At 35.0% G+C, this 27,554-nt stretch overlaps 1 protein-coding gene across 2 annotated transcripts; it reads right to left on the reverse strand.

The window, feature by feature from the left end:
- Nucleotides 1-27,554, reverse strand: LOC117317768 (electrogenic sodium bicarbonate cotransporter 1-like). 2 transcript variants are annotated; one of them, XM_033872697.1, is made up of 19 exons: nt 27,423-27,554; nt 16,340-16,532; nt 12,562-12,722; nt 11,754-11,963; nt 11,227-11,396; nt 10,683-10,928; nt 9,892-10,038; nt 9,419-9,507; nt 8,855-9,029; nt 7,958-8,091; nt 7,047-7,644; nt 6,438-6,551; nt 4,407-4,571; nt 3,759-3,937; nt 3,470-3,542; nt 3,032-3,100; nt 2,520-2,696; nt 1,702-1,806; nt 1-1,326 (listed from the first exon to the last, which is right to left on the reverse strand). In XM_033872697.1, exons 2-19 carry the CDS (start codon nt 16,507-16,509, stop codon nt 997-999), a joined length of 3,312 nt encoding a protein of 1,103 aa, XP_033728588.1. In that variant the 5' UTR covers nt 16,510-16,532; nt 27,423-27,554; the 3' UTR covers nt 1-996. The 2 variants fall into 2 exon arrangements, with proteins under 2 accessions (XP_033728588.1, XP_033728589.1); XM_033872698.1 differs by lacking the exon at nt 27,423-27,554 and adding an exon at nt 17,713-17,790.

A 27,554-nucleotide genomic window follows, 5' to 3' on the forward strand; every position in this document is an offset into this window, starting at 1 on the left:
AAAATTTAATACATTGTATTTATTTTTGAAGGAATCATGTGATATAGACAAACAGTATTTTCAAACAAGTATTTGCGAGCTTTCAATTACATCACTTTTTTTTCGCTGTCTTCATTTTCATATGTCAAAGGTTACGTTCAAATTTGCCCCATGCTCCCTCCTGGGATGCCGACGATGCCGCATAACCGACATTGTCTAGAACATGTTTGTTAATTAATAAAGGTCGAAGACGATCAAGGAAATTTAAATAGCGATACAATTTATACCAGACACACAGGTGTGAGACAGACGAAACATGTTCGTAATTTCTTTATACATAGTTTTATTATGACATCATTTTAATGTGTACAGGACTAATGGAAATTCATATAGACAAACAAATGATAACTCACTAGATGACATACAGTTATAGACGTCAGTTGAGGTCTACCTCAGTGAAGGTTAATATTGCTACGGCTTAGGTCCTTGATCAGGGATGGACATCAACTGAAGGAGATCCTTTTCGAATCTGGTTTAGTAATACAAACTTTCATACACATGATTATCGAGTCTCTCGTCTAATCTACAGCATGAATTAAATATATTATTGTTGCTACTGGTTATTAAATACATGTCCTAAAATAATATGGTGTCTCAATCATTGCATTTTCTACATACATTAAGATATTGAAGTAGTGTCACTTTTCAAAATAGCATCAAAATATAGAATATATCAAATCTGTCATACAACACATTAATCTTCCCACTCAAAATGATGGCCCAGTTTTGCTCTTGTCATTGTGACATACTTCACGTAACACTTATTAACGTGATTCTTCATAGAACTGTAGTTCATATTTAATATATACATATACATGAAATATTCACAAAAATCAATGGAAAAGCACTTTATAATGTTCTATATACATGTATTTACTACACTTCCGGTCTAAAAGGTCTTTAATACACTTCCGGTGTAAAAGGTCTTAACTACACTTCCGGTGTAAAATGTGTTTACTATACTTCCGGCAGATTGTCTAAAGAAAAGTTTACACTTCTCTCCTCCCTCACTCGCTGCAGTTCCGAGTGATCTAAAACAAATGTCGGGTTTACCGGAAGTGAAAGAATAGAGATTTTCCTTTGACAAACATGATGTCCATACACTGTGCTTGTCTGTGATGAACCTGTCGAGATTTTCCGACTGGCAAATAAATGTTGATGACCACCGTCTGGATTTGTTTGGATCGACGTACTTCCGGTACGTAAAGTGGACGCCGGAACTGACAAAGACCTCGCGAATTTGATCTTTGTGGCTATGACGCCTGGTGTTGTTTCTTCTGCGCCATCCTGATTGGGGAAGAAAACATTGGTTTAGCAATGACATCATACTATTTTCATCATTTATTTTCGATATTTCTCTTTCTGTTAACGGGTGTTGTACTACATATATACAAATGAAATATTACGAAACTTGTTCTAATATTAATAGATGGTTCCGCACAAGGTTTTAATAAGGTTTAATATTTCGTATAATGTTCGAGAACAGTTGAGGTATCCTATACAACAAATAATTTATGAAATAGACAATCGCAAAATTATAGAAATTGAAGTTGCAATATGATGTGATTTTCAGAGAATTGGTATTCTAATACTCATACATTAGCTTACATGCAATTGGAATGAACTAGCTTCTTTTTACTAGAAATGTAATTACAGACATACCTTGGTAGACTTGCACATGTCCGGGAGTAAACTGTCCAGCCACTGTAACTCATACGGATCAAACACGTACTCCAACGCTTTTCGGATGAAGCATATCGCCACGACCTGGTAAAAAGACAATAGACCTAGTTCATTGTTTTCTTATTTGCAAAGAAGCAAGCCTTATTTCCAGAAGATGAAATTTGTTATCTTTTCAAATTTTTCAAATTAAGGATATACTCTTCTGAAGTTTTAATCACGTTCAAATCTCGCTTTGTCTCGTGTAAGTGGGTTTTGCAATATTTAACAAAGTATGCCCAGTCTTATCTAGCAAACATGCGTATCTTTAGGATTTAAAGGAAGGGAAATGGTCGAGGTTGATCTGTTATTTTAATTTATTCAAATGTTTTAAATAAATTATCTTTGCCGTCTACCTAAAATACATCCGGATTCTGATTGGGAGGTTGTTAATATCATATGCCGATGTCCAGTAAACGGATTATAGTTCATATGAAGAAGATACTAATCTTTTACACATACAATATAACCATATAATAATTTCCCAAACGTTTTCTATAACTCTACAAAAAAATAAAATAAACACACACGTACGAAAAACAAAGGATTTTTTTTTTTTTTTAAACCAAACAAACAAACAAACAAAACAGAAAAATACACAAATACATTAAGGAAAGCTAATTAATTCATGAATAATTAGTTTTATTTGTAATAGCGGTATGTATAATTCTGGTACATTTCTATAAACCTCTATTGTCAATGATTCAAAATTACACATTTGAATTTAAGCTAGATCCCAAATGGAAAGAAATGAGACATACCATGATCGGAAATGAAATGGCGACAGCTTTGACACTTTTGACAATCCAGAGTACTGCTAGACAAACCACTTGGATGAACGTAAATAGATGTACGCGGGAGAGAGGTACGTAGCGAAGATATTTATAATCCGGCTGGTACTTTTGTGGCATAAAGACAATCAAGATTCTCTCCACAAGCTAAGGAAGAAACAAAAAATGTTTTAGCTTAGACGTTAATTAGATATTAAAGGTTTTCTAATATAAAAGGCAGCACTGCGTCAAAACATAATTAAGGATGGGATTATCCAAGATGTAGAGTCAGTTTATTATGAACGACACACTCATATGTTAATTAAATTGCCCGTGTCGAATTAAAATCTAAATAATGTTATAGGTACTAACATCAATTTTTAAAATATCAACTTAAATTTTATTTTGTTCTGTGTATTTCTTAAGGTTTCCGACATTTGTGATATTTTCTGATTTCGGAAATTAAGAAAATTTACACAATCTCTAAAAGCACATTGTCTTACCTGCATTCCATTGAGAGCCGATACTCCCATGTAAAAGAAAACACCGTATAAAACTGGCATTGGGATGTACTGGAATAATAAAACCATTAAAACACTTAAAACCTGAGAGGCTGCGTAAGACTGATTTTTACTAGTATATGATTGCAATAATGATTTCTGTTTCATACCGCAGCGATCAATGCTAAGAATATATAGTTTAATCTCAAATTACATAGGAGATTTCGTAAAGATTTCAGTATATAGCCATATACACAAATTCTTTCTAATACCACACTGATGGCATTTCTTGCGATTCTTATTGAAGAGAACGGGCGGTTTTTTGTTTTTGTTTGTTTGTTTGTTTTTTTATTAATTTTTTTTTTTCATTATCTTTATTACTTAACCGCATTAAACATATCCCGTTTTATCACGTGACATACGTGTGCTGACGAGACTGACCTGTAATATAGACGTGATAAGTACGGCCAAACCGCTGAATATGCCCACCAGTAATCCTGTCACTCTCTGCTCCCTGTAAAGTTACAACGATGTCGTAATGGTTAGGAGTTTCTCGGCGATAAACAATAATTTACTTATACACTATATAAATTATATAGACGTATTGATTTCGTTTATAACACTTTTTTAAATAAAAAAAATACAAGTGAAATAGATTTCTACTCAACCGCACATTTCTAATATACATAATTTTATTGTTTCATTGAAAAATATTGAATCTGAAAAATACCTGACTCCCAGGAAAGTGGGCTTCTCTCCCGGTGCAGTACATTCCGAAGTTTTCTTTAAACTCATGACATGCGCAATGGCTGTGACGGTAGCGGCGACATACCAAGGGAGTCCCAGTAGTGACAGTGCCACTATGAGTACGGCCACTACGAGAAGATCTAGGTGGTATCCTCCCCCTTTCTGTGCACAGACAAATAATATTAGGATATAGTTCAAATATTTACCCGGGAAAATGCAGGACAGATTTACGGAACTGAATGAAGGGAAATTACTAAATATAACAGTTCAACAGGCTGTAAATTACACGAATTTTAAATGGCGCTTGTTCTATATTGTTACGTTGTGAGATGTTAGGGTACAATTACTAATGGTATCAAACTTAACGCATTGTACTGTTACTGACGTCCTTGTCATTGAGGACGTTTTTTTACAGCGGAACTAGTGATCGATCGTTCAGGGATTAAAGTTTATCAAACAATATTTACATTACACTGCAGCCCCACTATATAGAGAATACATGGTCAGTGTCTTAAAATATAAGCTGTATTTTGGCGAGGGTAAAGAAAGACATAAGTGGCGAGCATTGAAAAAGTCAAACTGATTTGCATTACAAGTTTACGACGGTCACTATTATCTGACCTGCACTGACCTTTAATTTGTGTTGTGACCGGTTCACGATGACGGAGGTGATCTGTTGGTCCATGAACACGAGGATGGTAGCCAAAATGGCGGGAAGTGCAGACGCAACCATCAGCCACCAAGGGTTCGTATCACTGATAGGGTTGATGAACCAACCACGCCCCTCTCGTGTAGGCTAAAAACAAATCGTAAAACATGAACAAATCTAACGAAACGTAGCATTACTAGATTTATATATACCGGAATATTATATGTTTATGACTGACAAACGGGGGCTCATCTTAACATGGCATACCCTTCGCAACTTGCAAAAGAAACTACTCTTAAGACTCTTCAATTTATCGCAGTTTTACTAAAGGTTATATGCAAAATTAGGAAACGCGGTATGAATGCCTCGATTAGTTTTCTTGTCACGGTATAAATTTTCGCGATCACGTTATCCTAAAAATAAAATAAAAAAAATCCGCAGCAACACTAATCTAAGCTTCATTTTCAATATATGTTCTTTCTGTCTGATTTCTCCCGAGAGACCTCAAGATTTAATGCCTTACACGATATTTAAAACAAGAGCAACTACATTGGCTCTTATGACAAGCTATCCATATTTCTAATGATTGGCTAATGAAGTTAAATCGTTAAGATATCTGCTTTGAATTGTATATCACAATCAATAACACACCCTTTGATTTGGTTTGTTTTGTTTAACGCCCTATTAACAGCCAGGGTCATTTAAAGGACGAGCCAGGTTTTGAAGGTGGAGGAAAGCCGGAGTACCCGGGGAAAAACCACCGGCCTACGGTCAGTACCTGGCAACTGCCAAAGTAGGTTTCGAACTCGCAACCCAGAGGTGGAGGGCCCGTATTTGATCGGTGCTTTTGAAAATATAGAATGTCCAAAACACATCTTTGTCTCGTGTGCATCACGTGGACATGATGATAGATTACAGTATAACCGTTGAGACTGGTTGTATTGCATCATGATTAGTATGGATTGATGTCATTGATGTCACAAAACTAGTACCATCGGGGACGGTGGGGTTGACATTTTGAACATTTTTTTCTTCCAAATCGTCTAGTAATATCCCCAACACATCGGGATACATTTGGTAATGTGGATTCGTCATGCAGCGACATATTGAAATCCAGTGACATATATATATATGTATATTTAATGCCATATTTGTTGGAAAGCTTCCTTGCTACTAAATTGGGACTAGCTGGGGTCAAGTTGGGATGAGTTATTGTGGAAAGTGTGAAAACCAGAGGCCACCTGTATAGTGAAGTTTGAAGGATGAACGCGTTTATGACCTGTCAGTACTACAGATAGATAGAGCGTAGTTGAACAAAAATCTACATTTTTACGTCCCGCACCAAATACGAAGAATAGACGACAAGAAGAAGATTTATATCAGGTAAAGTCGATTCGCACTGAGGAAAGTGGGTTGATCGAGGAGAGTACGATTGTTTTTCATATAGTTAATCGAAATCCGACCTTCAAGTTGTTGCCTGGGGGAAGCGGGAAGAAATTCTACCATAAATATTATTTTTATTTTTTTTTGTTTGTTTTTTTTTTGTATTTTTTTTTTTTACATCAGTGCTAAAAATTATATGTAAAAATTATCTTCTCACATTTATCACATAAGTTTGAAGAGATAATATTTAGGAAAACAGCAATAAAGTTCAAAATCTTATCATTTCATTTTGAATTTTTGATTTTCTCTAAAAATATAATTAGTTTAAACAATATTTATTTGAGAATAAGTAATACAGTACAATAAATCAAAAGTATACAAGAGGATTTGGTAACAAGCTTAGAGCTTATGTAAAACCATCTCCTTTAAAAATATAATTAACTACTTATACTATATACTTCCATTTAAAAATGCATCTTCTCGATACTGCTTTATATATTACTGACCATACCAATAGTCTGTTTGTATCATTCTGAACGTAGGAAAGTGACTATCAAATAAATTAAATCTGATGACAAACACCTGGCCTGGATTAACCTTTCATAAAGCAGTCATATTTCAAATATTCACCTTAAACTCCGACGGGACGGTGAGTTTTGGTGTCGGCAGGCCAAGAGCTAAATCCAGGCCGACCATGATAACTATAGCCAGTAACACACTGAAGTCGCTGACCGTCTGTCTCACCTGTAAGGTAGATTTAAATCTCGTTTAGTAGGTCATTCTGGACAACATCATAAAGCATGCAATCCGAATAAGATATTTCTAGATAATGGAATAGTTTCGTTTACCGAAAGCAGTTTCTTTACTTGAGCTGTACAAGCATGCAAACATTTATTTCAGTGAATTACACACACATATATATATATATACCGATATCTAGCATTTAGTTCATTGAAATCAGTCAAACCTCGATGATTCGAACTTTGTTGATTCGAATTTCTCGCTGTATCGAACTTTTGCTTGGTCCCGAATTTCCTCACTATATAACGCTACTAACGAACCTATGTATGATTCGAATTTTTATAAATCGAAGTTTTCGATGCATCAAACTTTTTTCATGGCCCGTTAGCTATGTAATTTAGTTCCTGTTCTTTCTTTTTCAGCTACCAATCAAGAGAGGAAAGAAGGATTGGCGAAGACCAAAATTATTTAACCTTATGAATAAACAGAATAACTTACTACTGTCGGGCAGAAAAGGCTGTCCCTGAATCGTACAAAGCAAAAAGCCAGACAGGAAGTCCCAAGAAATAAAATCAAAGAAAACAGGAACACATCCGGTACGTATTTTGTGACGTCACATCCGCTGCCTTGAAGAATACCTCCATTTTGTGTACATTGTTCCATCCAGGTAGTGATATTCTCATTTAATGATTGAAGTGTTGAAACGCTCGAATTGACATGAGCAGCAGATATATCCGTCACCGCAGTAACCATGGCATTTTCAATACCACCCGGATGTACGCCTGATAAAAATGTTTGATTTCCCACACCACCGGAAGTAGAATTCAAGGTAGCATTCCCAAAGAAACAGACACATCCATTATCCACTCTTGACAATGGATGGAGTTCTATGGGGTCCTCTTCGCGTATTTCGAGGAGTTTAGCGACTGCCTGGTATATGAAAATGATAGCGACGAGACAGGCAAAGCTATCTTCTGTAAATCGGGTTATATACTGGACCAACGAACTGAGGTCAAAGGCAATTATGATCAAAAGGAAAACAGCAGTCCAGATTCCGACCCATACACGAGCTGGCATGAAGTCCCAACCGTTATCACTGCAAAAACAAACATGTTCAACACTCTGTATAGACAGTTAATTAGGATTTGGGAATAATTAATTTTTTCTTGATATTCCAAATCTGTAAAAATTTCATTTTATTTTACTGTATTTCATATATTTGCGATATATTTAATCAAATGTAATACAAAAACAAAACAAAAAAACAAAAAAACAAAAACAAAAAAACTTTTGTTGCTTATTAACATTAAAATATGCTTACTTATTGTGTCATATATATGGCTTATGTGGAATGAAGTTGGTCGTTGACCATTCTGGAATAAATAATATCGTTGCTAAGTTTTAAATACCTGCAGAGATTGTAGAGGATCATCTCGAGAATCAACATTGGTCCAGTACTGCCCAGTATGTTCAGAGGCTGACCCGAGAACAAGGCGAACAACACTCCAGAGACCGCCGCGGCCAGAATACATTCCATGGTTCCCTGAAGTTGTTTGATAAATCTATGATAAATTTACATTATTAAGCGGTAAAGATTTTTTTGAAATATGACAGATATCAATGCTTAACTACCAAATGCATTTAATGGTTCAGCAGAATTATTTTCCAAGAGGTTGATCAGATTCACTGCATCAGAAAGCTGAAATTGTTGTTGTTGTTGTTGGTGGTGGTGGTGGTTGTGGTGGTGGTGGTGGTATTGTTGTTGTGGTGGTGTTGATGGTGTTGTTGTTGTTGTTGTTGGTATTGTTGTTGTTGTTGTTGTTGTTGTTGTTGTTGTTGTTGTTGTTGTTGTTGTTGTTGTTGTGGTGGTGGTGGTGGTGGTGGTGGTGGTGGTGGTGGTTGTGGTGGTGTTGTTGATGGTATTGTTGTTGTTGTTGTTGGTTTTGTTGATGGTGTTGTTGTTGGTATTGTTGTTGTTATGGTGGTGGTGATGGTAGTAGTGATAGTTGGTGGTGGTGGTGGTGGTGATATATATACCTACCATATATTGATGTGTAGCCTCCCAAAGGAGTCCCCCGAATGTTACATTCGGTGTTAATGTTGTTGTTGGTGGTTGTGTTGTTGTTGTTGTTGTTGTTGTTGGTGGTGGTGGTGGTGGTGGTGGTGTTGTTGTTGTTGTTGTTGTTGTTGTTGTTGTTGTTGTTGTTGTTGTTGTTGTTGTTGTTGTCGGTGGTGGTGGTGGTGGTGGTGGTGTTGTTGTTGTTGTTGTTGGCGGTGGTGGTGGTGGTGGTGATATATATACCTACCATATACTGATGTGTAGCCTCCCCAAGGAGACCCCCGAATGTTACATTCGGTGTTAATGTTGCAAGGAAAAGGTAGAAGAAGGACGCTACACACTGTAGATGGAGGGCGTCAGTGAAATCACTCTTATACCAGGGTATCTTTCGCTTGATGTCATTAATCAGTCCTCCAAATAATCTGAAAACAGGAAGTTGATTTAATGGATCTGCTTACAGATATTCCATATCCTAGTTTTAACTCTAACATGTACATATAATGGATATCGTTACCCCTAATCCTAGTTGTTCCGAGTCCAGATGTAGGCCCTTAATGTACATACATGTATATGATAATATATAATTGCATCCTTATTTCTGGTTCCCGTTACTTACTGGCTATTTGTCTGGGATAATTCCGTTTTCTTAGACAAAGAAAATGTAACAAATAATGCATTACGTTCGCTTCATAAAGTGTGGGTGTTTGCCTGTTACCCGATATCATTGTGTACGTTGCTTTTAATTGCAACAGTTACGATAAGACAATAGGATGATGGCGACATTTAACAAAATACATCTAGTGTTTGTTACCTTCCGGTACGATCGAGAGAGTGGTCGTGGTGAACCTCCTCTGGCTGGAAGGGCATGTCGATCGGGACTACTTCTTTCTTCCGAGATTCCTGGAACACAGCACCACAAAAATGGAGATTTATTCCTCAAAACCCGAAATATTCTCATTAACAACAAATGAAATACTCAATATTTAGTTATTTTATGATACGAACGCTGCCAGAGGAAAGTTTGTTTGTTTGTTTGTTTGTTGGTTGTTTTTGTTTTTTGTTTTAGACGGTCTTACAAAGACATGATGGAATATAAGTTCCGAACATTGATTCATTAACAGCATTACGTATAACGTCTGGAAATAAGATTGATATCGCGACAGCCATTTTCCATAATTTTCGTGTTGGGTTGACACCATCAAATGAAACAACATATTTTCTATCTTAATCAATAACAACAGTGTAGTAAGGTAGGTATGCATACTCTATCTAATCCAATGTTACCTTAGTGGGGATGATCTCGGGAGGCTCAATGCGGGTTTTAGGGTCCCAGGACCCAGGTGGCAGCACCGTCACCTGACTAGCGAATTCCTGTACGGCTGTCATGATTTCTACCCTGTCATCACACAAGTACGCCGTCTCGCGGAAGAACTAGAAATGAAGACAAGAAAAAATGAAGAAAGACATGTAGATTTTTAACGTTTTGGCAATTTCAAGCTAGACAGCTTCCTTACATGCCCTAAATATATTTAACACCCTAAATATAGGTCAAAATCGCACAACAGCCATGGTATGAGAAATATACAGTAAATGACTATAGATTAGAAAGGATAAGGGTATTAACAGTTGATAAGGATGATCGATATTTGTATATCAAAACACTTTCTGTTCTCCTTATGTTTCGTTTACACATATGAATGATTAAACTGCTTTAAGTGGATTGTTTTATTGGACAAGATATGATTTTCAACACGCAAATTATGGCGAAAAACTGTTTTAGTTGTAAATAAAAAGTTTGGATGTCATGTCAGTGATGTAGTCAGACGTGTTTTCATTGTTCAGCATGTGATATGTGTATTGCTGAGTTCGTATTTCGACACACTGCTCTTCATTTGTGAGTCTTTTTCACTAACATCATAGCGTTTTGGACTGTTATCCTTAATTGAACAGAAATATCAAATTATCAGACCAATTTTTTTTAATTCGAGTTACGGTGTTCATCATTAACATCACCAGCATTGTCAAGTGACAATTAACAGAATACTTCACGACAGGTGTGGACAGGGACAACTTACAGGATCTGTCATTAAAGTTCCCATACAGCGACCTATTTCCGAGGACGACTCGAAGGCATTTTTGGGGACCAACATGATGAAGAGGAACCGAGTCGGTAGAGGCACTTCTGATATGTTGCCAAGGTTCTTTGCATTCCTTAACCGTACGAATGCTGCCAGCCTCGAGTCAAGAGCATCCACCTCCCCAACTAGGATATTTAGTACTTCCGCTCCGACTGGGATCTTCCGAAGGAACTTCCGGTTTGGCTAAATAATGCAATAGATATATTATTTATAATTAAAACAATCACTTAGTTACGTAATTTGCAAACCGTAAAAGTATATATTACGTTACTATGACGTAGTTTCTTACGTAACGATGACGTAGTTTATTACATAACTATGACATATCATATAACGTAACTATGCCATAGTAGACATATTACGTTGCTATGAGGTATCGTATAAATTAACTAGGACATAGTTTATGACGTAACTATTGCGTATCCTACAAACTAGCTAGGACATAGCATATGACGTAACTATGACGTAGAATATGACGTACCGGTCCATGGCCGTGATGGTGTAGGAGATGAGCATGTTGTTGGTGCTTGTTGTGAGCTTTGGGTGTATGTGCCTGTTGGTACAAATGATCTGGACAAGACATGGAATTTTCGTTCTGCTTCAGAGCATCCTCCACTTGTGTCAAATCTGGCAAACTCGCTTTCATGGCTTCTGGAAAACCGTATGATGCAGAATTAAGTACAACAAAGCGTTTAATATCAACCGTCAATATATAAAGACTTCTGTTAATGTTTATGGCGATACAAAGTTGTTCCAGGATGTCTGACGCAATCTAGTTACAGTCATACAACAAACCCTGATTTCACAATTTAACTTACCATTGTCGAAGCCTGTCACATCAGTGGTGATACGGGTGTAATGTTAAATTTAAACATACCGCTGTCGAAACATGTCAGATCAGAGATGATACGGATGTTATGTTAAGTTAAACTTACCGCTGTCGAAACATGTCAGATCAGAGGTGATATGTATATGTAATATGATATGTAATTTTGGCGGTAAACTTACCATTATCCAATCCTCTGAGGTCAGGTGTAGACGGGGTACTATCGTCCTCACTGCCGTACAAGATTAGATGGAGCTTACTCTGGGTATTACGGGTCATGTGCTTTAAGTGCACGTGGTGGTGTTTGTGACGTTTCAGAAGGAGTGCGCGCACGTGGTTGGTCAGAATCGGTTCCAGGTAACCGTTTTTCACCCAATGGGCTACTAAAGTTTCTATAAGATATAAATTATACAAAAAAATGTGTTTGACTTTAGAAATCTGTATACACAACTATGTGTAAATTTTACCTACGGTTTATTTTAAGGACATTCTGACACATCAAACTGTACTCAATACATGTTAAATGTGAACTTGTTACTTAAATATCGGAAAATACTGATATTGCAGTTTAAACAATTACTATTCAAATAATGACACACAACATTACAATACAAATCATATGTACATATAGGATTGGAAAACAAGCTAAAATCTTATACTAATTCCTTTCCTTAACCTATATTTTGAACGTGATATAATTTGGGTTAGACCTAGACGCATATGTCAGGTGTCGTCAATGACGCAGACATTCTTATTTTTGCTCTCAATTCCCTTTTTCTATTTCAAGGATCTCTGTGTCAGTCTATGTTTTCTTCATATTCTGTGCTTGTTTTATCAATCAACTTTTATTTTCCAATAAAATCTTGAACCTTTTCGAAATTTTTTCTCGGATTGTTCACCCTATAGACTTGTTTGGTGCCCCAATTGCGATTATTTACGTCGTGGTGTTTATAGATATATACACCAAATCATTGTAAAATGATTCATTACCAGTAAGTTCGAACATGTTGTTAACCTCCAGGTCCAGGAAGATGGGGTTTGACGCTAGGAGTAGCTGTAGTTCTGTGAGACTCTGCATGTAGAGTGATGACACATGGGGTTTGGACCACCTCTTTCCCTTCTCTTCTAGAACCTCCTCGAACTTTACCCATCTACAAAATATTATAATGTTCTATCATATATATATATGTGTGTTTCTTAAGGATTTTTCAGCCAAATCTAAGACTATTTTATTTTAGCAAGACTTTGACAGGATACCATCTTGACGAATTTCATTGTCGGGATATCATAATGTTTGTTAGGGAATTTGTTTATTTATTGGAGTATCTATTAGGTGTTAAAAAACATACAAACTATGACCACTAACTTATGAAACCAACATGTCCCTACATAAGGAAAAAAACAAACCAATAAAATAATTGAGTGGCTGTTCCATTTTTAGACATATATCAAATACAGGGACAAACTGTCAACCCGTCACATTCAAATACCAGAGCCCACGTTTTTGCGTTACAAAATATACATAATGTAATTATCCAAAATAACTGTGTGATCTTACTGACGAATATTGTCTAACAAAAGAACATTTTAATAATTCATAAGTTGCTTAGGTCTAAGAAAGTATAAATTATCATTGACCTTCAAGTTTAGCCTGAACGACTGGCCGAATGCTTGACCCCTCTCCTGAACTTTCCTTGCTCCCAGAGGCTATGATGTATTTGTTTCTGAAGTGTTAGTTACCCCGAGGCTGCGTTAAGGTTACAAGGTTTGTCAAGTCCGTTCAGCATGGAATTTCATTTTTTTTTTCAAAATAAACTACTCCAGAAAGAACAATAGACAAAACCTCGTAGTAATATTTTTCATTCGAATATTTCCTATTGAAGGTAATCACATTTCCTGTTTTACAACTTGAAAAAAAAAAAAAGAAAAAAGAAGAAGAGTCATTATGTGATTTGATTGTGAGAACTTAAAAGATAACTGAAACATCTTCTATTTTGAAATAGTTTATGTGTTAACATGGTGAAGAGGCATTGTATTGTATTGTATTTATGTGATAGTAATGGAATCTATGGAATGATGAACAGCAGTGTAAACATCATCGGATGCCTTCACAGCAACTCTATAAAATAAACAACAATCGTTAAAGATTGACCGATTCCACCATTCAGGCTGTAAACTGAACCGTCCCTTGACAAAATTGACATAAATACTGCGATTGAAGTAGATAGTGCGCCAACTTATAATTCCACAACAAAAGGTTTGTTTATATAAATTAGGTGATATTGATGAAATATGGCGGCTACTTTGGTAAGAAGAATTTATTATGAACGCGCTGTAAAGCACCTTAACTTTGCTGACAGTATATGAATAAATCTCAGCACAGAGTCCCGAGCAATTTATCTTGTGACCACTCGGAACTCCTCGAGATATTGCGTTAAGCATTGTGAAGTACATTCTGACTGACCATTAACAAGACCACTTGTCAATATAAGACATCTATTAGCCGCACGAGGACATCTGTACAGGTGACAATGCAGTGACGGTCCTTAATTACCCCATAATTACAAGTTTCTTATTCTTACTCCTGACTGAAGTCAGCTAGTTTCTTTTCAGCCCAGAGATTTATAGCCGCACTTTGTATTGTTATGTCTTTGTGTTAATATATTTTATAGACACCAAGTCGTGTTTTTGTTAAACGGTGACAGATCTCTTTATACCTTATTGTCTATAAATGTCGTCTCTTCTAAACAAAATTGATTATTTATAATGGATCAGTGTGAATTTGTGAGATATTCGTCCTTGAAGAATGAGATTTAATGCGAATCACAAACCTCGACGGATATATTATTCATCAATGACTTTCATTACCCTAATCATCTTTAATGTCTGACGAGAGGCAGGTATCAATAAGCTGTAAATCGTGTAAGGTGAAGGAGAATATTTGTTTGTTTGTTTGTTTGTTTGTTTTTGTTTGTTTGTTTGTAGGCCCGATGATGTTATTATCCAGAAAAAATGGGACTATGTGTCTTGATTAAGACATTACGACAATACAAGATGTCCGTGATTTCAGCTTCCTGAAAAACACGAGTTTAAGTTCAAGTTATATTTGATTCTTTTTCTGTTGGCATTAAATTGGCGAATACAACGAGAAATTGTCAAGACCACGTGACAGCAGAAAAAATACCTATATCTTGCATATCATAATTTCAATGAGCCTTTGTCAGTTGTCGCACAGGCATTCGTAGTTTTATATTGAATAACAAAAAGTCATAATAATGTTAAAAATAAAAAAGGTAGTATAGGCCTTTATGAAATAAAGATAATGCATAAGGGACGCTAGCATGGCGAAAAGTTCAAAATTAGTTTCTCTTGGTCTATATTTTTTCAGAAAAAAAAGCAAAACGACCCATAAACATCAAATCTATATTTCCGTAAATTGAAGATACACAGCTATCCTTCGGCATACTTTCAACTTCCAGTTGGCTGTTCCTTTGAGCCATGACTTGTATTCACCGGATGTTGACACAGAACATCTCCGGGCTGAAGATTTCGCTCTTCGGAACTTTAAGAGTCATTTATTTTGACATCGATAAAAACATTATTTAGACGGCAATCATTATAATGCAAAATAACACGTAAAATGGAATGGTTAACATAAAACATATTTGAATATCTACCCGGTACGTCCTTTGTCAACATCCGGTGAGGTCGTTATGACTGTTCGTACAATTGTAAGTTGTGCGTGTGAAGAAATTGTACTGTGACAGCCGAATGAAAGTTTACACATTTGCCGATGGATAGTTGAGCATCTTACGAAGTAACTTACGGAAATATTGATATGACGTTTGTGGGTTTTTTTCGTCTAAAAACTATATGCAAGGGAAAACTGTTTTCACATCCTCCGCCATACGAGCACTTACTTATCTGTCTCTATTTATAAAGAGCTATACCAATAAGTTGTTTTAACGTTTGTATTATTTAATATAAAACTGCAAATGACTGTGGTTGTTGACCCTCTTTTTGCGATAGGCGGTCTTTCTTTATCTTAAAAGTAATATTCCGAAAACTTATAACTAATTTACCTTGTAATGATGAAATAAACACAAATACGTTTTACAATTTGGTTTTCTAATCGTTATCTACAAACTAACCGACTATAGCTATCCTACACACAGAATATTAAGATTCTATACGATAAACAATGACCCTTCATTACACTGAATCTCACCTTTCTGATGTAAATTCATTTAATCTGACACACAGCTTTGAACTTATCAACGTGAAAATCAATGTGCCGTGGATAAAATTAACTTTGTTGATGCAGTTCAAACATGAAACTTGTCATTTCATAGAAGAAATTTTCTATATTAGCTTAGAAAGTATATAACAAATGGCTGAACAATGTAATATAAGTAATGTACACTTGGACTTCAGTCTCATTATATAAATCATATCTGATATTGGCAAAAACAACAATTATCTATTGACATTGCCTTTTACATTGGTATAGTACAATATTGGTCAAAAATATGTGGCATTCATATCTCATGAGTTACTTCATATTTTGTTGTAAAAGATGCACTGATTTTAAAGCATATTTGAACTCGCCGTGTTTATGACCTTCTTACCACTTCAGCACTATTGCAAAACCCACCTGTCCCCATTCTTTCACAAAAATATCACTTTCGATAATTTATCTGTATTATTATCATTTTTTGTTAACGAGATGCTTATTTATCTCAGAAATTTTCATTAAAATTTAACCTACCTTCGTATTTCTTTCCAGACGAGCTCCTCATCGTAATGACGTAATATTCCCATTTGGCAAAAGATGTCACGTGGCTCCCTTTCGTCATCTTCATTCTCATCGTCCTTGACATCATCGCCTTCTTGAATCTTGGTAGTAGTCATGTCAGGAACGAGGTTATTGTTATTCATGTCGGAGATTTAATGTGTTGATTCTGAAGTAAAAGATGAAATATCAGAAATAAAAGGGGTTTTTTTTCTATGCGTATATCATTAAATGTTTATTTGATTCTTAATCTTTTAAACTTACAAATATGTTTTGCTGTTAACAGATGTGCAGTATGACGCTCGGAGTGTATCGTCGGTACCCATGTGATCTGTGTTCGAATAGCTCGCACAAATCCCGTGGTGGCACTTGCACAGAAGTCTCGTATTCATGCATCTCTAATAAACCAAATCTAGTAACCTGGTTGGCTCCGTAGAAAATTGCTACAGAAAATCTGACCAATCAGAAACGTCGTTATTCATGTTCTTCGGTTTGTTTGACAAGATTGCAGACAACAAAGAATAACAACACATTAGCGCAGACATCTTGATATACCGTTTCTATTTTCTAAACAAAGAAGAGTTTTGATGCAATAATAAGTAGCATTTTAATTGGCTGATAAAAATATGAATATTCAATTCAACCCGAAAGTTTTCAAGTCAATGCCTCACGGGTCAAGCGAGCGAAACGTAGAGAGAAGACTCCATGTAGTCCAAGGTGCTTAGAGAGTACTAAAGTTTGTAGTAGACTCGAGTCTATAGGACCATATGCGTCTTCATCTGGTTAGTATTTATTTAAAAAAAAAAACGGAGTCTGGTTGGTCAACAAATAAAATTAGAATTGTTTACAGAGCTGTCGACCAGTGAGATTGCCCGTGCAAAACTGCTATGTTAGATATCCTACTTCCGTTCCACAGTCAATGTATCGTCCGCTAGCTCGAACGCTTTTGGTAAATTTTCTCATCTTTTAAAAATTTCACACGACAAAAGAATAACATGCATTGATATTTAAGGATTCTAAACCAAGGTACGTTAGTGAAGTTTGTGTTAATTTGATATTTTATTCGGACTGAATTTAAATTCAAAGTAATTCGAAGCTCACCCCAACTTTTCAAGTGTTACACCTTGTTGATATATTAGAAGTAGGGACTAATATATTTTCTATAATTACTAACTTGCTCGAATTAAGATGCTACTGCTACAGCTGTGATAATATTAAAATAAAATGGTACTGTGGATGAATTAATTCAGAGTTACACCTACAGCAATCAAGGCAACAACACAATAATTTGATAATAATATAAACACATATAAGTCTGATTTTAAGGTAAGAAACTAAACACAACTTACTTTTACCTGTGATTCTATATTCCGATTACTATTGACACGTGTGTATTGTATTCCGTGAGAGGCGTTGCCTACACTGACCGTTACCGAAACACAAGTAGCACTATTCACGTTAGCCTTTGTATATACACTGTATATATCTACCAATTATTACAGGCTAGCGTTATACAGAGAAATGTATGTTACATGGCGGAAGTAGAAGACATTACGGCACGAGCGCCTTGTCGCGAGCATTGAGGTGGGCAAGAAGCAGGATTGGTCTCTACCTGTCGCCTTCACAACCGGAAGTAGCCAAGATGATTTTTTTACTCCTTTTTTTGTGACTGTGTTATGTCAATTGGACCTAAAGTACAGGATACAACTAGACCATTGTTTGATTTGCCTTTGTTTACATTACATCTGTGATATATATAGTACAATTATCACATTGTTAATTAGCGGAAACGTGAAGGTATATGTTTACATTTCCGGTACTAGATTTATCGAAGCTATAGATCAGTGTGACCAATATATAATGTTTACAAACAATAAATATCGGTCCATAAACAGCCTATATCATATCAAAATGAACATATGATAAATCAATTTCATTGATAAAAAATACGTTATGATTTATGTTTTATCAACAAAATGTAGGACAACAACAAATAAAAAATATCAATGGCGACGGCAATGTCACTGTCCTCAAAACAGAATCAACAAATCAGCGATCAAACATAGGTACTGTAATGTCATCTATTTTCGTGGGCTTCAAATTTCGTAGATTTTCGAAAAATAAAAAAGTTTCTTGTGCATCAAATCCCGTATGTAAATGGTATTCATGAAAACCACTGATGTTATAACTATTGTCAAATTTCATCTGTTTATAAATTCGTGTTTATATTAGTTCATTGATAAGGAGGATTCACGAAAACAACGAAATTAAAACCTCCACAAAAATATATGATTTTACAGTATAAGTTCTGGTGTTTTCCTATTTTTCGTTTTAATTTTACTTATGATTAGGTTTTTATCGTCATATTATATTTTAACACATATATGCACTATTATCCATAAGTGTCGAGACGCTATAAAGAAAGAAATTTTGAAATTCAATATTGATTATTTCATAACTGAATGTTAATAAACTTCTTATGAACTTACGATATACGAACAAGTCAAACTTTGTAGTTGTTTTTAACGGTTACTCTTCCTAGAACACTAATATAATATTTGTACTTCAAACAAAATGGCCGAATACAAACTAACCATTTACTACCAAACGTTTCACTTATCAATCTCTTTTGAGAAAAGTAAAATGGAAATGATGAGGAAACTAGGACTCGGTTGAAGAAAATCACTCGTGCTCAACTCATGGATACAATCTAAATTCTGCTGATCTGCCTTATTTTGTGTTGTTAATAGTTTCTTTTCAGAACATCATGTGTATGTCCTAACCTTCAATCCATATTTATTGAAAAATGTTTTATTTCCCATTTTCCTAACACTTCGAATATTATTATAATGAATGTTGTTTTGTGCGACATTCACGAGGCCATGAACGTTAAACTTATTTAAGTGAGGAGCTGTTTAAGAAAGTAATATAATACTATTATCGATTTCATCCACTGACGATTTTAAATCATTCCCCCCTAGGTCTGGGTTTCCATATTGAGTCCGAAAACATATTATAAACAGCTACCTAGCCACAAAGACACTGTCGTGTGCTAATAAAAACTATGTGCCCATTGATTTTAATAGTAAAAGTTGTTTTTTGTCGTTTTAGGATGTAATAGTGAAAACATTTAGTTCGGTATTCTTTTTCTAACTGCTGTTATGGATTGGAGTTTGTCATTTTGTCAATTTGAAACATAAAAAAACAGTTCTGACATCTGTAAATAAAAAAGCAGTTTTATGAAAAAACGTATTTGAACTTTAGTCACGACTACACCTTCCCGACCACAATCGTGTGCGTATAGGAGCTTTGTATTGTGGATAAAATATCTGAACTAATAATGCTCTTTGATCATTTGTGTTGTCACGTGCATGGACACGCGCCTGAGGGTTTGGTCCCTCTAGTTTCCCCGTCACGTTTCCGTCAGGTTTCAAAGCGAGGCGTCTCCAGATGACCATGTTTCCGACTTGTCAACCAATGTAATTAGCCACCTCCGATAACTTGCATCACATGTTTTGTTGACTTATTTAGAATATACACCTACGCAATAATTACAGTAAATCTTAACAGAACATTGTTTCTGAAGTACACAAAACGAGCACGGGATCCAAACAAACACATGTTCGCTGAATGTTCTTAAAGCGACTAAAACTGTAGACTCTATTAAAGCTGATTTCTTCTGATAATTAGTGAAATAAGTTTAAGATATAGCGATACACCAGCATATATACTGTAAAATGTCCTATAGATATATATGTTACCGGGTTGTAAAACATTGTTTAGCTCGGTTGATGTTTGCAAACTATGATACACGGAGAAAGCCGAATGAAGTCACGTGATTGCGATAGACGAGTCAGCTGAGCGTTCTGCTTACATATGCATTTTTGCAGGACCGAACTGTAATGTCATCATTTTGCACTAATATATGTATTTATAATCAAATTTTAATTAAGAGAGAGTCTTAGTTTTATGATATATAAAAACAAGAAATATCTTTTAAAAAGATAAACGGCATAGTGTTAATGCTGGTTATAAATAACGAACTAATGCGTTTCAGCACGGATAACAAAATGATATAAGTTTGAATATTTTTTGGTGATAATAAGACTGTATTTGAATCAGGAATGTAATTTTGTCAATGTGTCATTTGAACAGATGCATCCACTTATTCAGCTTGCATTTAATCTTAACATTGTTTGGTTTTTAGCTGCATAACTGCATTTTGCATTCATCGCTACATTGACCAATCACATACTTCATCTTGACCAGTAACGCCACCTGTCGCGTCATATCCGGGGCCAAAAGAATATTATACGGCTATGCGAAAAATAGGTCTGATTATATTTTCAAAAAGTGTTTTACTCATGTGATGGCCGACAGAAATTATTCATTCTTTAACATTGCCAATATTTACAAATGAAGACAAATCTGGTCCTTAATGGAGGAGATTTGATACTGTCTTTGTAAATGACAAATACATTTCGCGAGTGAGGCTATATACTACCTTTGCAGGTGGGCAGCAAGAGTGAAATATACAAGGATATCAATCATACACGTGAAATATACATCATTCTCGATACTCCAGGGGTTTACCTTCACTTCAGGGAGCGAAAAGTAAACGTAACCTTTGGAGTACATCTCTGAAGACACAGCTTTTCGTCTACTGAGCTTGTAACCTGCTATACCATAGAGAACCATTCTGATCCTATATATATATATATACCGTGTTAACATCTTAGATTGTGTAGGCTATCTATTTTTTTAATATTCGACTTGTTTCGCACATTGGCTGTTGCGCACGTATTGTGAACCGTTAATCATTTACTTATTTATTTATTTATTTATTTAACGGGGTTTACGTCCGCTATTATGGCCTTGCGGTCTTTCAGCTGACGGGAACAGATAGGAAATCGAGTAGAGTGGGCACAGTATGGAGTAAAAGGAGAGAGTGGGAAAGAAGAGACGGGAGTCGTTTAGAATGACTTATATTGTGAATAATTTTGGAGACGACTCCCCAAGTCCGAATGAGTCCTAACTTATCACTGACCGTTACTCATTTACGGTAACTCATTTTATAGGAGATAGCAATCCTTAATATCACAAAAAGTACGACAAATTGTTATATTTGATTATAACTATTTGTGTTTTCATTCTTAATTCAGAAGATTTCCCTTTGAATAGTTATATAAATATACAAAAACCTTCAATAGACACTAGGAGAGATTTATATCTACTTCACATAAAACATATTTCTAGAACTGAGCTGAAATGATATATTATGTCAAGTCTCTTGAATAAATAAATAAGCAAAGCTGTCGAGAGACCACCTTATAATCTAGATATACTTTATGCCTGACCTATCATGAGGCTGACCTCAGGTGACCAGATCTACCTTGTGGAATGCATGAAATGTTTGCATGCCTCTTACACGTGGTCTGCAGGAGCTACTGACTTAAATGTCAACTTTACTTAAACCTTATGAATATTCATGAACCATAACCACAAAGAGAATAATCCATTTGAAAAAATTAAAATAACGAGAAAGGTTTACGCCTTTGATATCATTATTCTTAACGAAAATATTATAAAAATGAATGGTTGAATATAATTAAGGTTAGGTCGAGGGAGTCCTTATTAATTCATTTAACACAACAATGCACATAACATATGTACATTTCAAAGGTAAAGGTGTTGTTTTGACGTGAATAGTAACGCATTTCACACAGACTACATTTTAAAATATTATAAAGCTATCAACACAATTAGAGATTTAATGCAATGGTTGCAAAACAAACGAAACGTTTGGATATGACGTTAAATAAAACTCTTACGGCGTTCGCTATATAGATTAAAAAGTCCACACTTGTCTCTTTCTGTCGATTTTCCTTTCAAATCATATTTTAATCCCAAGTTGATATTAACGAAAATAGGCATTTGAGCTAAGGAGTATATATACTATACATGTACATGCTAATAAAAAAACACACTAAAATACTTATTGGTCTTTACTTAAACTTGATATACCTCGATATTTTCCTGTTTAGTGCTCCAGGTTAGATAATAAACTTGTTATACCAGGATATCGTCCTGTTTAGTTACTCCAGGGTAAATAATAAACTTGTTATACCAGGATATCGTCCTGTTTAGTTACTCCAGGGTAAATAATAAACTTATTATACCAGGATATTGTTCTGTTTAGTTACTCCAGGGTAAATAATAAACTTGTTATACCAGGATATCGTCCTGTTTAGTCACTCCAAGGTAAATAATAAACTCGTTATACCAGGATATCGTCCTGTTTAGTTACTCCAGGGTAAATAATAAACTTGTTATACCAGGATATCGTCCTGTTTAGTTACTCCAGGGTAAATAATAAACTTGTTATACCAGGATATCGTCCTGTTTAGTTACTCCAGGGTAAATAATAAACTTGTTATACCAGGATATCGTCCTGTTTAGTTACTCCAGGGTAAATAATAAACTTGTTATACCAGGATATCGTCCTGTTTAGTTACTCCAGGGTAAATAATAAACTTGTTATACCAGGATATTGTCCTGTTTAGTTACTCCAGGGTAAATAATAAACTCGTTATACCAGGATATCGTCCTGTTTAGTTACTCCAGGGTAAATAATAAACTTGTTATACCAGGATATCGTCCTGTTTAGTTACTCCAAGGTAAATAATAAACTTATTATACCAGGATATCGTCCTGTTTAGTTACTCCAAGGTAAATAATAAACTTGTTATACCAGGATATCGTCCTGTTTAGTTACTCCAGGGTAAATAATAAACTTGTTATACCAGGATATCGTCCTGTTTAGTTACTCCAGGGTAAATAATAAACTTGTTATACCAGGATATCGTCCTGTTTAGTTACTCCAGGGTAAATAATAAACTTGTTATACCAGGATATCGTCCTGTTTAGTTACTCCAGGGTAAATAATAAACTTGCTATACCAGGATATCGTCCTGTTTAGTTACTCCAGGGTAAATAATAAACTCGTTATACCAGGATATCGTCCTGTTTAGTTACTCCAGGGTAAATAATAAACTTATTATACCAGGATATCGTCCTGTTTAGTTACTCCAGGTTAAATAATAAACTTATTATACCAGGATATCGTCCTGTTTAGTTACTCCAGGGTAAATAATAAACTTGTTATACCAGGATATCGTCCTGTTTAGTTACTCCAGGGTAAATAATAAACTTGTTATACCAGGATATCGTCCTGTTTAGTTACTCCAGGTTAAATAATAAACTTATTATACCAGGATATCGTCCTGTTTAGTTACTCCAGGGTAAATAATAAACTCGTTATACCAGGATATTGTCCTGTTTAGTTACTCCAGGGTAAATAATAAACTTGTTATACCAGGATATCGTCCTGTTTAGTTACTCCAGGGTAAATAATAAACTTATTATACCAGGATATCGTCCTGTTTAGTTACTCCAGGTTAAATAATAAACTTATTATACCAGGATATTGTCCTGTTTAGTTACTCCAGGTCCAGGGTAAATAATAAACTTATTATACCAGGATATCGTCCTGTTTAGTTACTCCAAGGTAAATAATAAACTTATTATACCAGGATATCGTCCTGTTTAGTTACTCCAGGGTAAATAATAAACTCGTTATACCAGGATATCGTCCTGTTTAGTTACTCCAGGGTAAATAATAAACTCGTTATACCAGGATATCGTCCTGTTTAGTTACTCCAAGGTAAATAATAAACTTATTATACCAGGATATCGTCCTGTTTAGTTACTCCAGGGTAAATAATAAACTCGTTATACCAGGATATCGTCCTGTTTAGTTACTCCAAGGTAAATAATAAACTCGTTATACCAGGATATCGTCCTGTTTAGTTACTCCAGGGTAAATAATAAACTCGTTATACCAGGATATCGTCCTGTTTAGTTACTCCAGGTAAATAATAAACTCGTTATACCAGGATATCGTCCTGTTTAGTTACTCCAGGGTAAATAATAAACTCGTTATACCAGGATATCGTCCTGTTTAGTTACTCCAAGGTAAATAATAAACTCGTTATACCAGGATATCGTCCTGTTTAGTTACTCCAAGGTAAATAATAAACTTGTTATACCAGGATATCGTCCTGTTTAGTACTACAGGTTAAATAATAAACTCGTTATACCAGGATATCGTCCTGTTTAGTACTACAGGTTAGATAATAAACTTATTATACCAGGATATCGTCCTGTTTAGTTACTCCAGGGTAAATAATAAATTTGTTATACCAGGATATCGTCCTGTTTAGTTACTCCAGGGTAAATAATAAACTCGTTATACCAGGATATCGTCCTGTTTAGTTACTCCAGGGTAAATAATAAACTCGTTATACCAGGATATCGTCCTGTTTAGTTACTCCAGGGTAAATAATAAACTCGTTATACCAGGATATCGTCCTGTTTAGTTACTCCAGGGTAAATAATAAACTTGTTATACCAGGATATCGTCCTGTTTAGTTACTCCAGGGTAAATAATAAACTCGTTATACCAGGATATCGTCCTGTTTAGTTACTCCAGGGTAAATAATAAACTCGTTATACCAGGATATCGTCCTGTTTAATAATCCAGGATATTGCCATGTTTAATACTTCAAGTTAAATTAAAATCTTGTTATACCAGGACATCACCCTGTTAAGTAATCCAGGTTGACTGTTATTTTGATTTTAATCACGTCATAAAGACGTTCTTAGAGAGATATTTATATTTTAAGATCAGATATTTTCGTATTAATTATGTCGACACCCACACACTACAGGTGACCTTACCTTTGTGAGTTAGTTGTGGTATGTAATAGGAAACCGGTATGTAGAAACAAAAACAATGTCTCAATGCGGAGAGATAGTATTGGGCCGGGAAAGGGTTCCGGAAAACCTAGTTACATTTACGACTTAATGTGGTCAAGACCACGTGACTGGGATTGATTCTCTCGGAAGTGATATAATTAATTTTGTGACGATTCCCTACCCCGAGGGTTTGGCTGTCGTGTCAGAAGTTGTATATATATATATTACTTTGTTTTATATATTACTCTTATAAAGTATAAAGTCTTATCTGGACTGTGGTCCTTTGTCATAATATCAGTGATTTTCTACTCGATATGATCCGTGCCATGTTGAAACTGTTAATTTTCTGGTGATCACGAAACTTAAAAATCCATTAACAATTAACGGCTTTAGAAGGTTTCAATCTAATAAAAATATAGATGCTCATTCTCATTACGTTACATGAACATCTAACGACATCGCATAAGGGGTCACGTTCTGGTGACCTTTGTTATCTCAATATTTCTCTTTCAGGTTGAATCTCAATTTTTCGATGTCATCGATCTCACCCATTTGTCACATCATGCATCTGCAGCTAGCTATTTCGGTACGGTATTTATATAGCTATATGCTTCGTTGGATGAATGACTTGAAACAGATTGACAAATTGACAGATTATGCAAGCTATGAACTCTAGTCATGCTGTTTCGCACATACGAAATTCACTTCCAAGATTCTGTAAGTAGCAATTTGAATGGTTAATCCAAAAGGTCATCCTAACGTAACCCATTATGCGATGTCGTTAGATTTCCATATAACGTATTGAGAATGACCATCTAGATTTTAATTAGATTGTAGAAAGTTTCCTCTTATTTGTGAGTGGAGATGTATGATTTTAACGAAAGAGAGTTTGTGCAAGCATCAAGAAGTCAATGATTATTTGTTGTTATTTTTTAAAGAGATCTTATTTCTGTTACATGTATAGGTGTTGTTATTTTTCTCGCGGTTATGTACACTGCAAGACACTTGATTCCTTGAGCAATCATTGTATTTATCAACTTATTTTCAAGATTATGTGTGATTGACATGGCTTGCAAATATTCTCTATTGCAGTTAAATTCTTTATTATGGTTGACATGGTTCAACTCAATTTAAAACTACACATACACTGATCTAGCCATTCTGTTTAATATACTTAATCGTTTCCCCTGAATATACATTGAGAAGAATACAAAACAATCAAATTACAAATACTTCGAAAGATTACGTAGGTTAGTTTGGCAAACTAAAACATGCAAACTACTAGAACAAAAACATCTGGTTGGCATGTTGTAATTTGAAATTATATTAAATGGAAATTTTAATAGAAAAATGGTTAGTTTTTGTTAAGATATTAGAGCGAATTTCGGTCATTGATAGAGAGAATTAGAAGATTTGGGTTAATCCGGACAACAACTTAATAATTCGTGAATATGTATTATTTAGGTAAGCTGATAATAGCCTCATTGCTCAAACTACAGGACCTTGTGACATTTTGTGTCTAGATAACAATTCATCACAAAAACATCTTTTTATCCTAGGCGTCCGTCAGAATATGTAAATAAACACCGTGAGAATATTTACACCTTTGGTTGTATTTACGCGTGCTATTATATTTATTTATTTATTTATTTCATTTATGATAATCATAGCCACAGATGTTATGCTCGCCTCCCACCGGGAGATTAACACATGATACGTGAGCATCGAGTTGGTCTAATTCTCTATATTCAAACTGCAATAATCACCTTCACTGTGAATATTACACAAGTAAAAACAGAGACTTATTAAAGTATGAAAGAGGAGAACAGTAGATTTAAGGTTGATTTCCTTTTTTTATATTAGATCATTGTAAAATATTATTTATATTTTGAATCTTTGTGACTTTTTTTCAAAAGTTTTCTTTGTACAAGGCAACATACAAAAGATACCTAAGATACATTCTTAGCTTTGATAAACAATAGGAATACACGCTAGGTATTTGGCAGAAAAATGTTGTTTTTTTCCTAAAAAAAAAAAAAATATCCTAATCCCTGTTATTCATATTGTGAATTTCTTTGAGCTTCCCTCTGCTCAGATTTTAACTTTTTGAAGTGAACCTGGCATATACCTCTCTAACAGGGTATTTTTTCAGAAGGAATATCCTTGTTTAAATAAAACATGTGCGATATAAATTAGAGTTGTAAATTTCATATAAAAAACCTATCAGAATACAAATGCTTACCTGTTGTTGGAAAACACTAATGGATGTAAAACACGTTTGTCTGAATAACAACTTAATCCGTCGGATCTTTCCTATTTACTAGAGAAAACAGAATTAAATGCTCGCCTACATTTCTTTATATAACGTACGCAT

The sequence above is a fragment of the Pecten maximus genome, chromosome 19, assembly GCF_902652985.1.
Source record: "Pecten maximus chromosome 19, xPecMax1.1, whole genome shotgun sequence".
NCBI classification, from domain to species: Eukaryota; Metazoa; Mollusca; class Bivalvia; order Pectinida; family Pectinidae; genus Pecten; species Pecten maximus.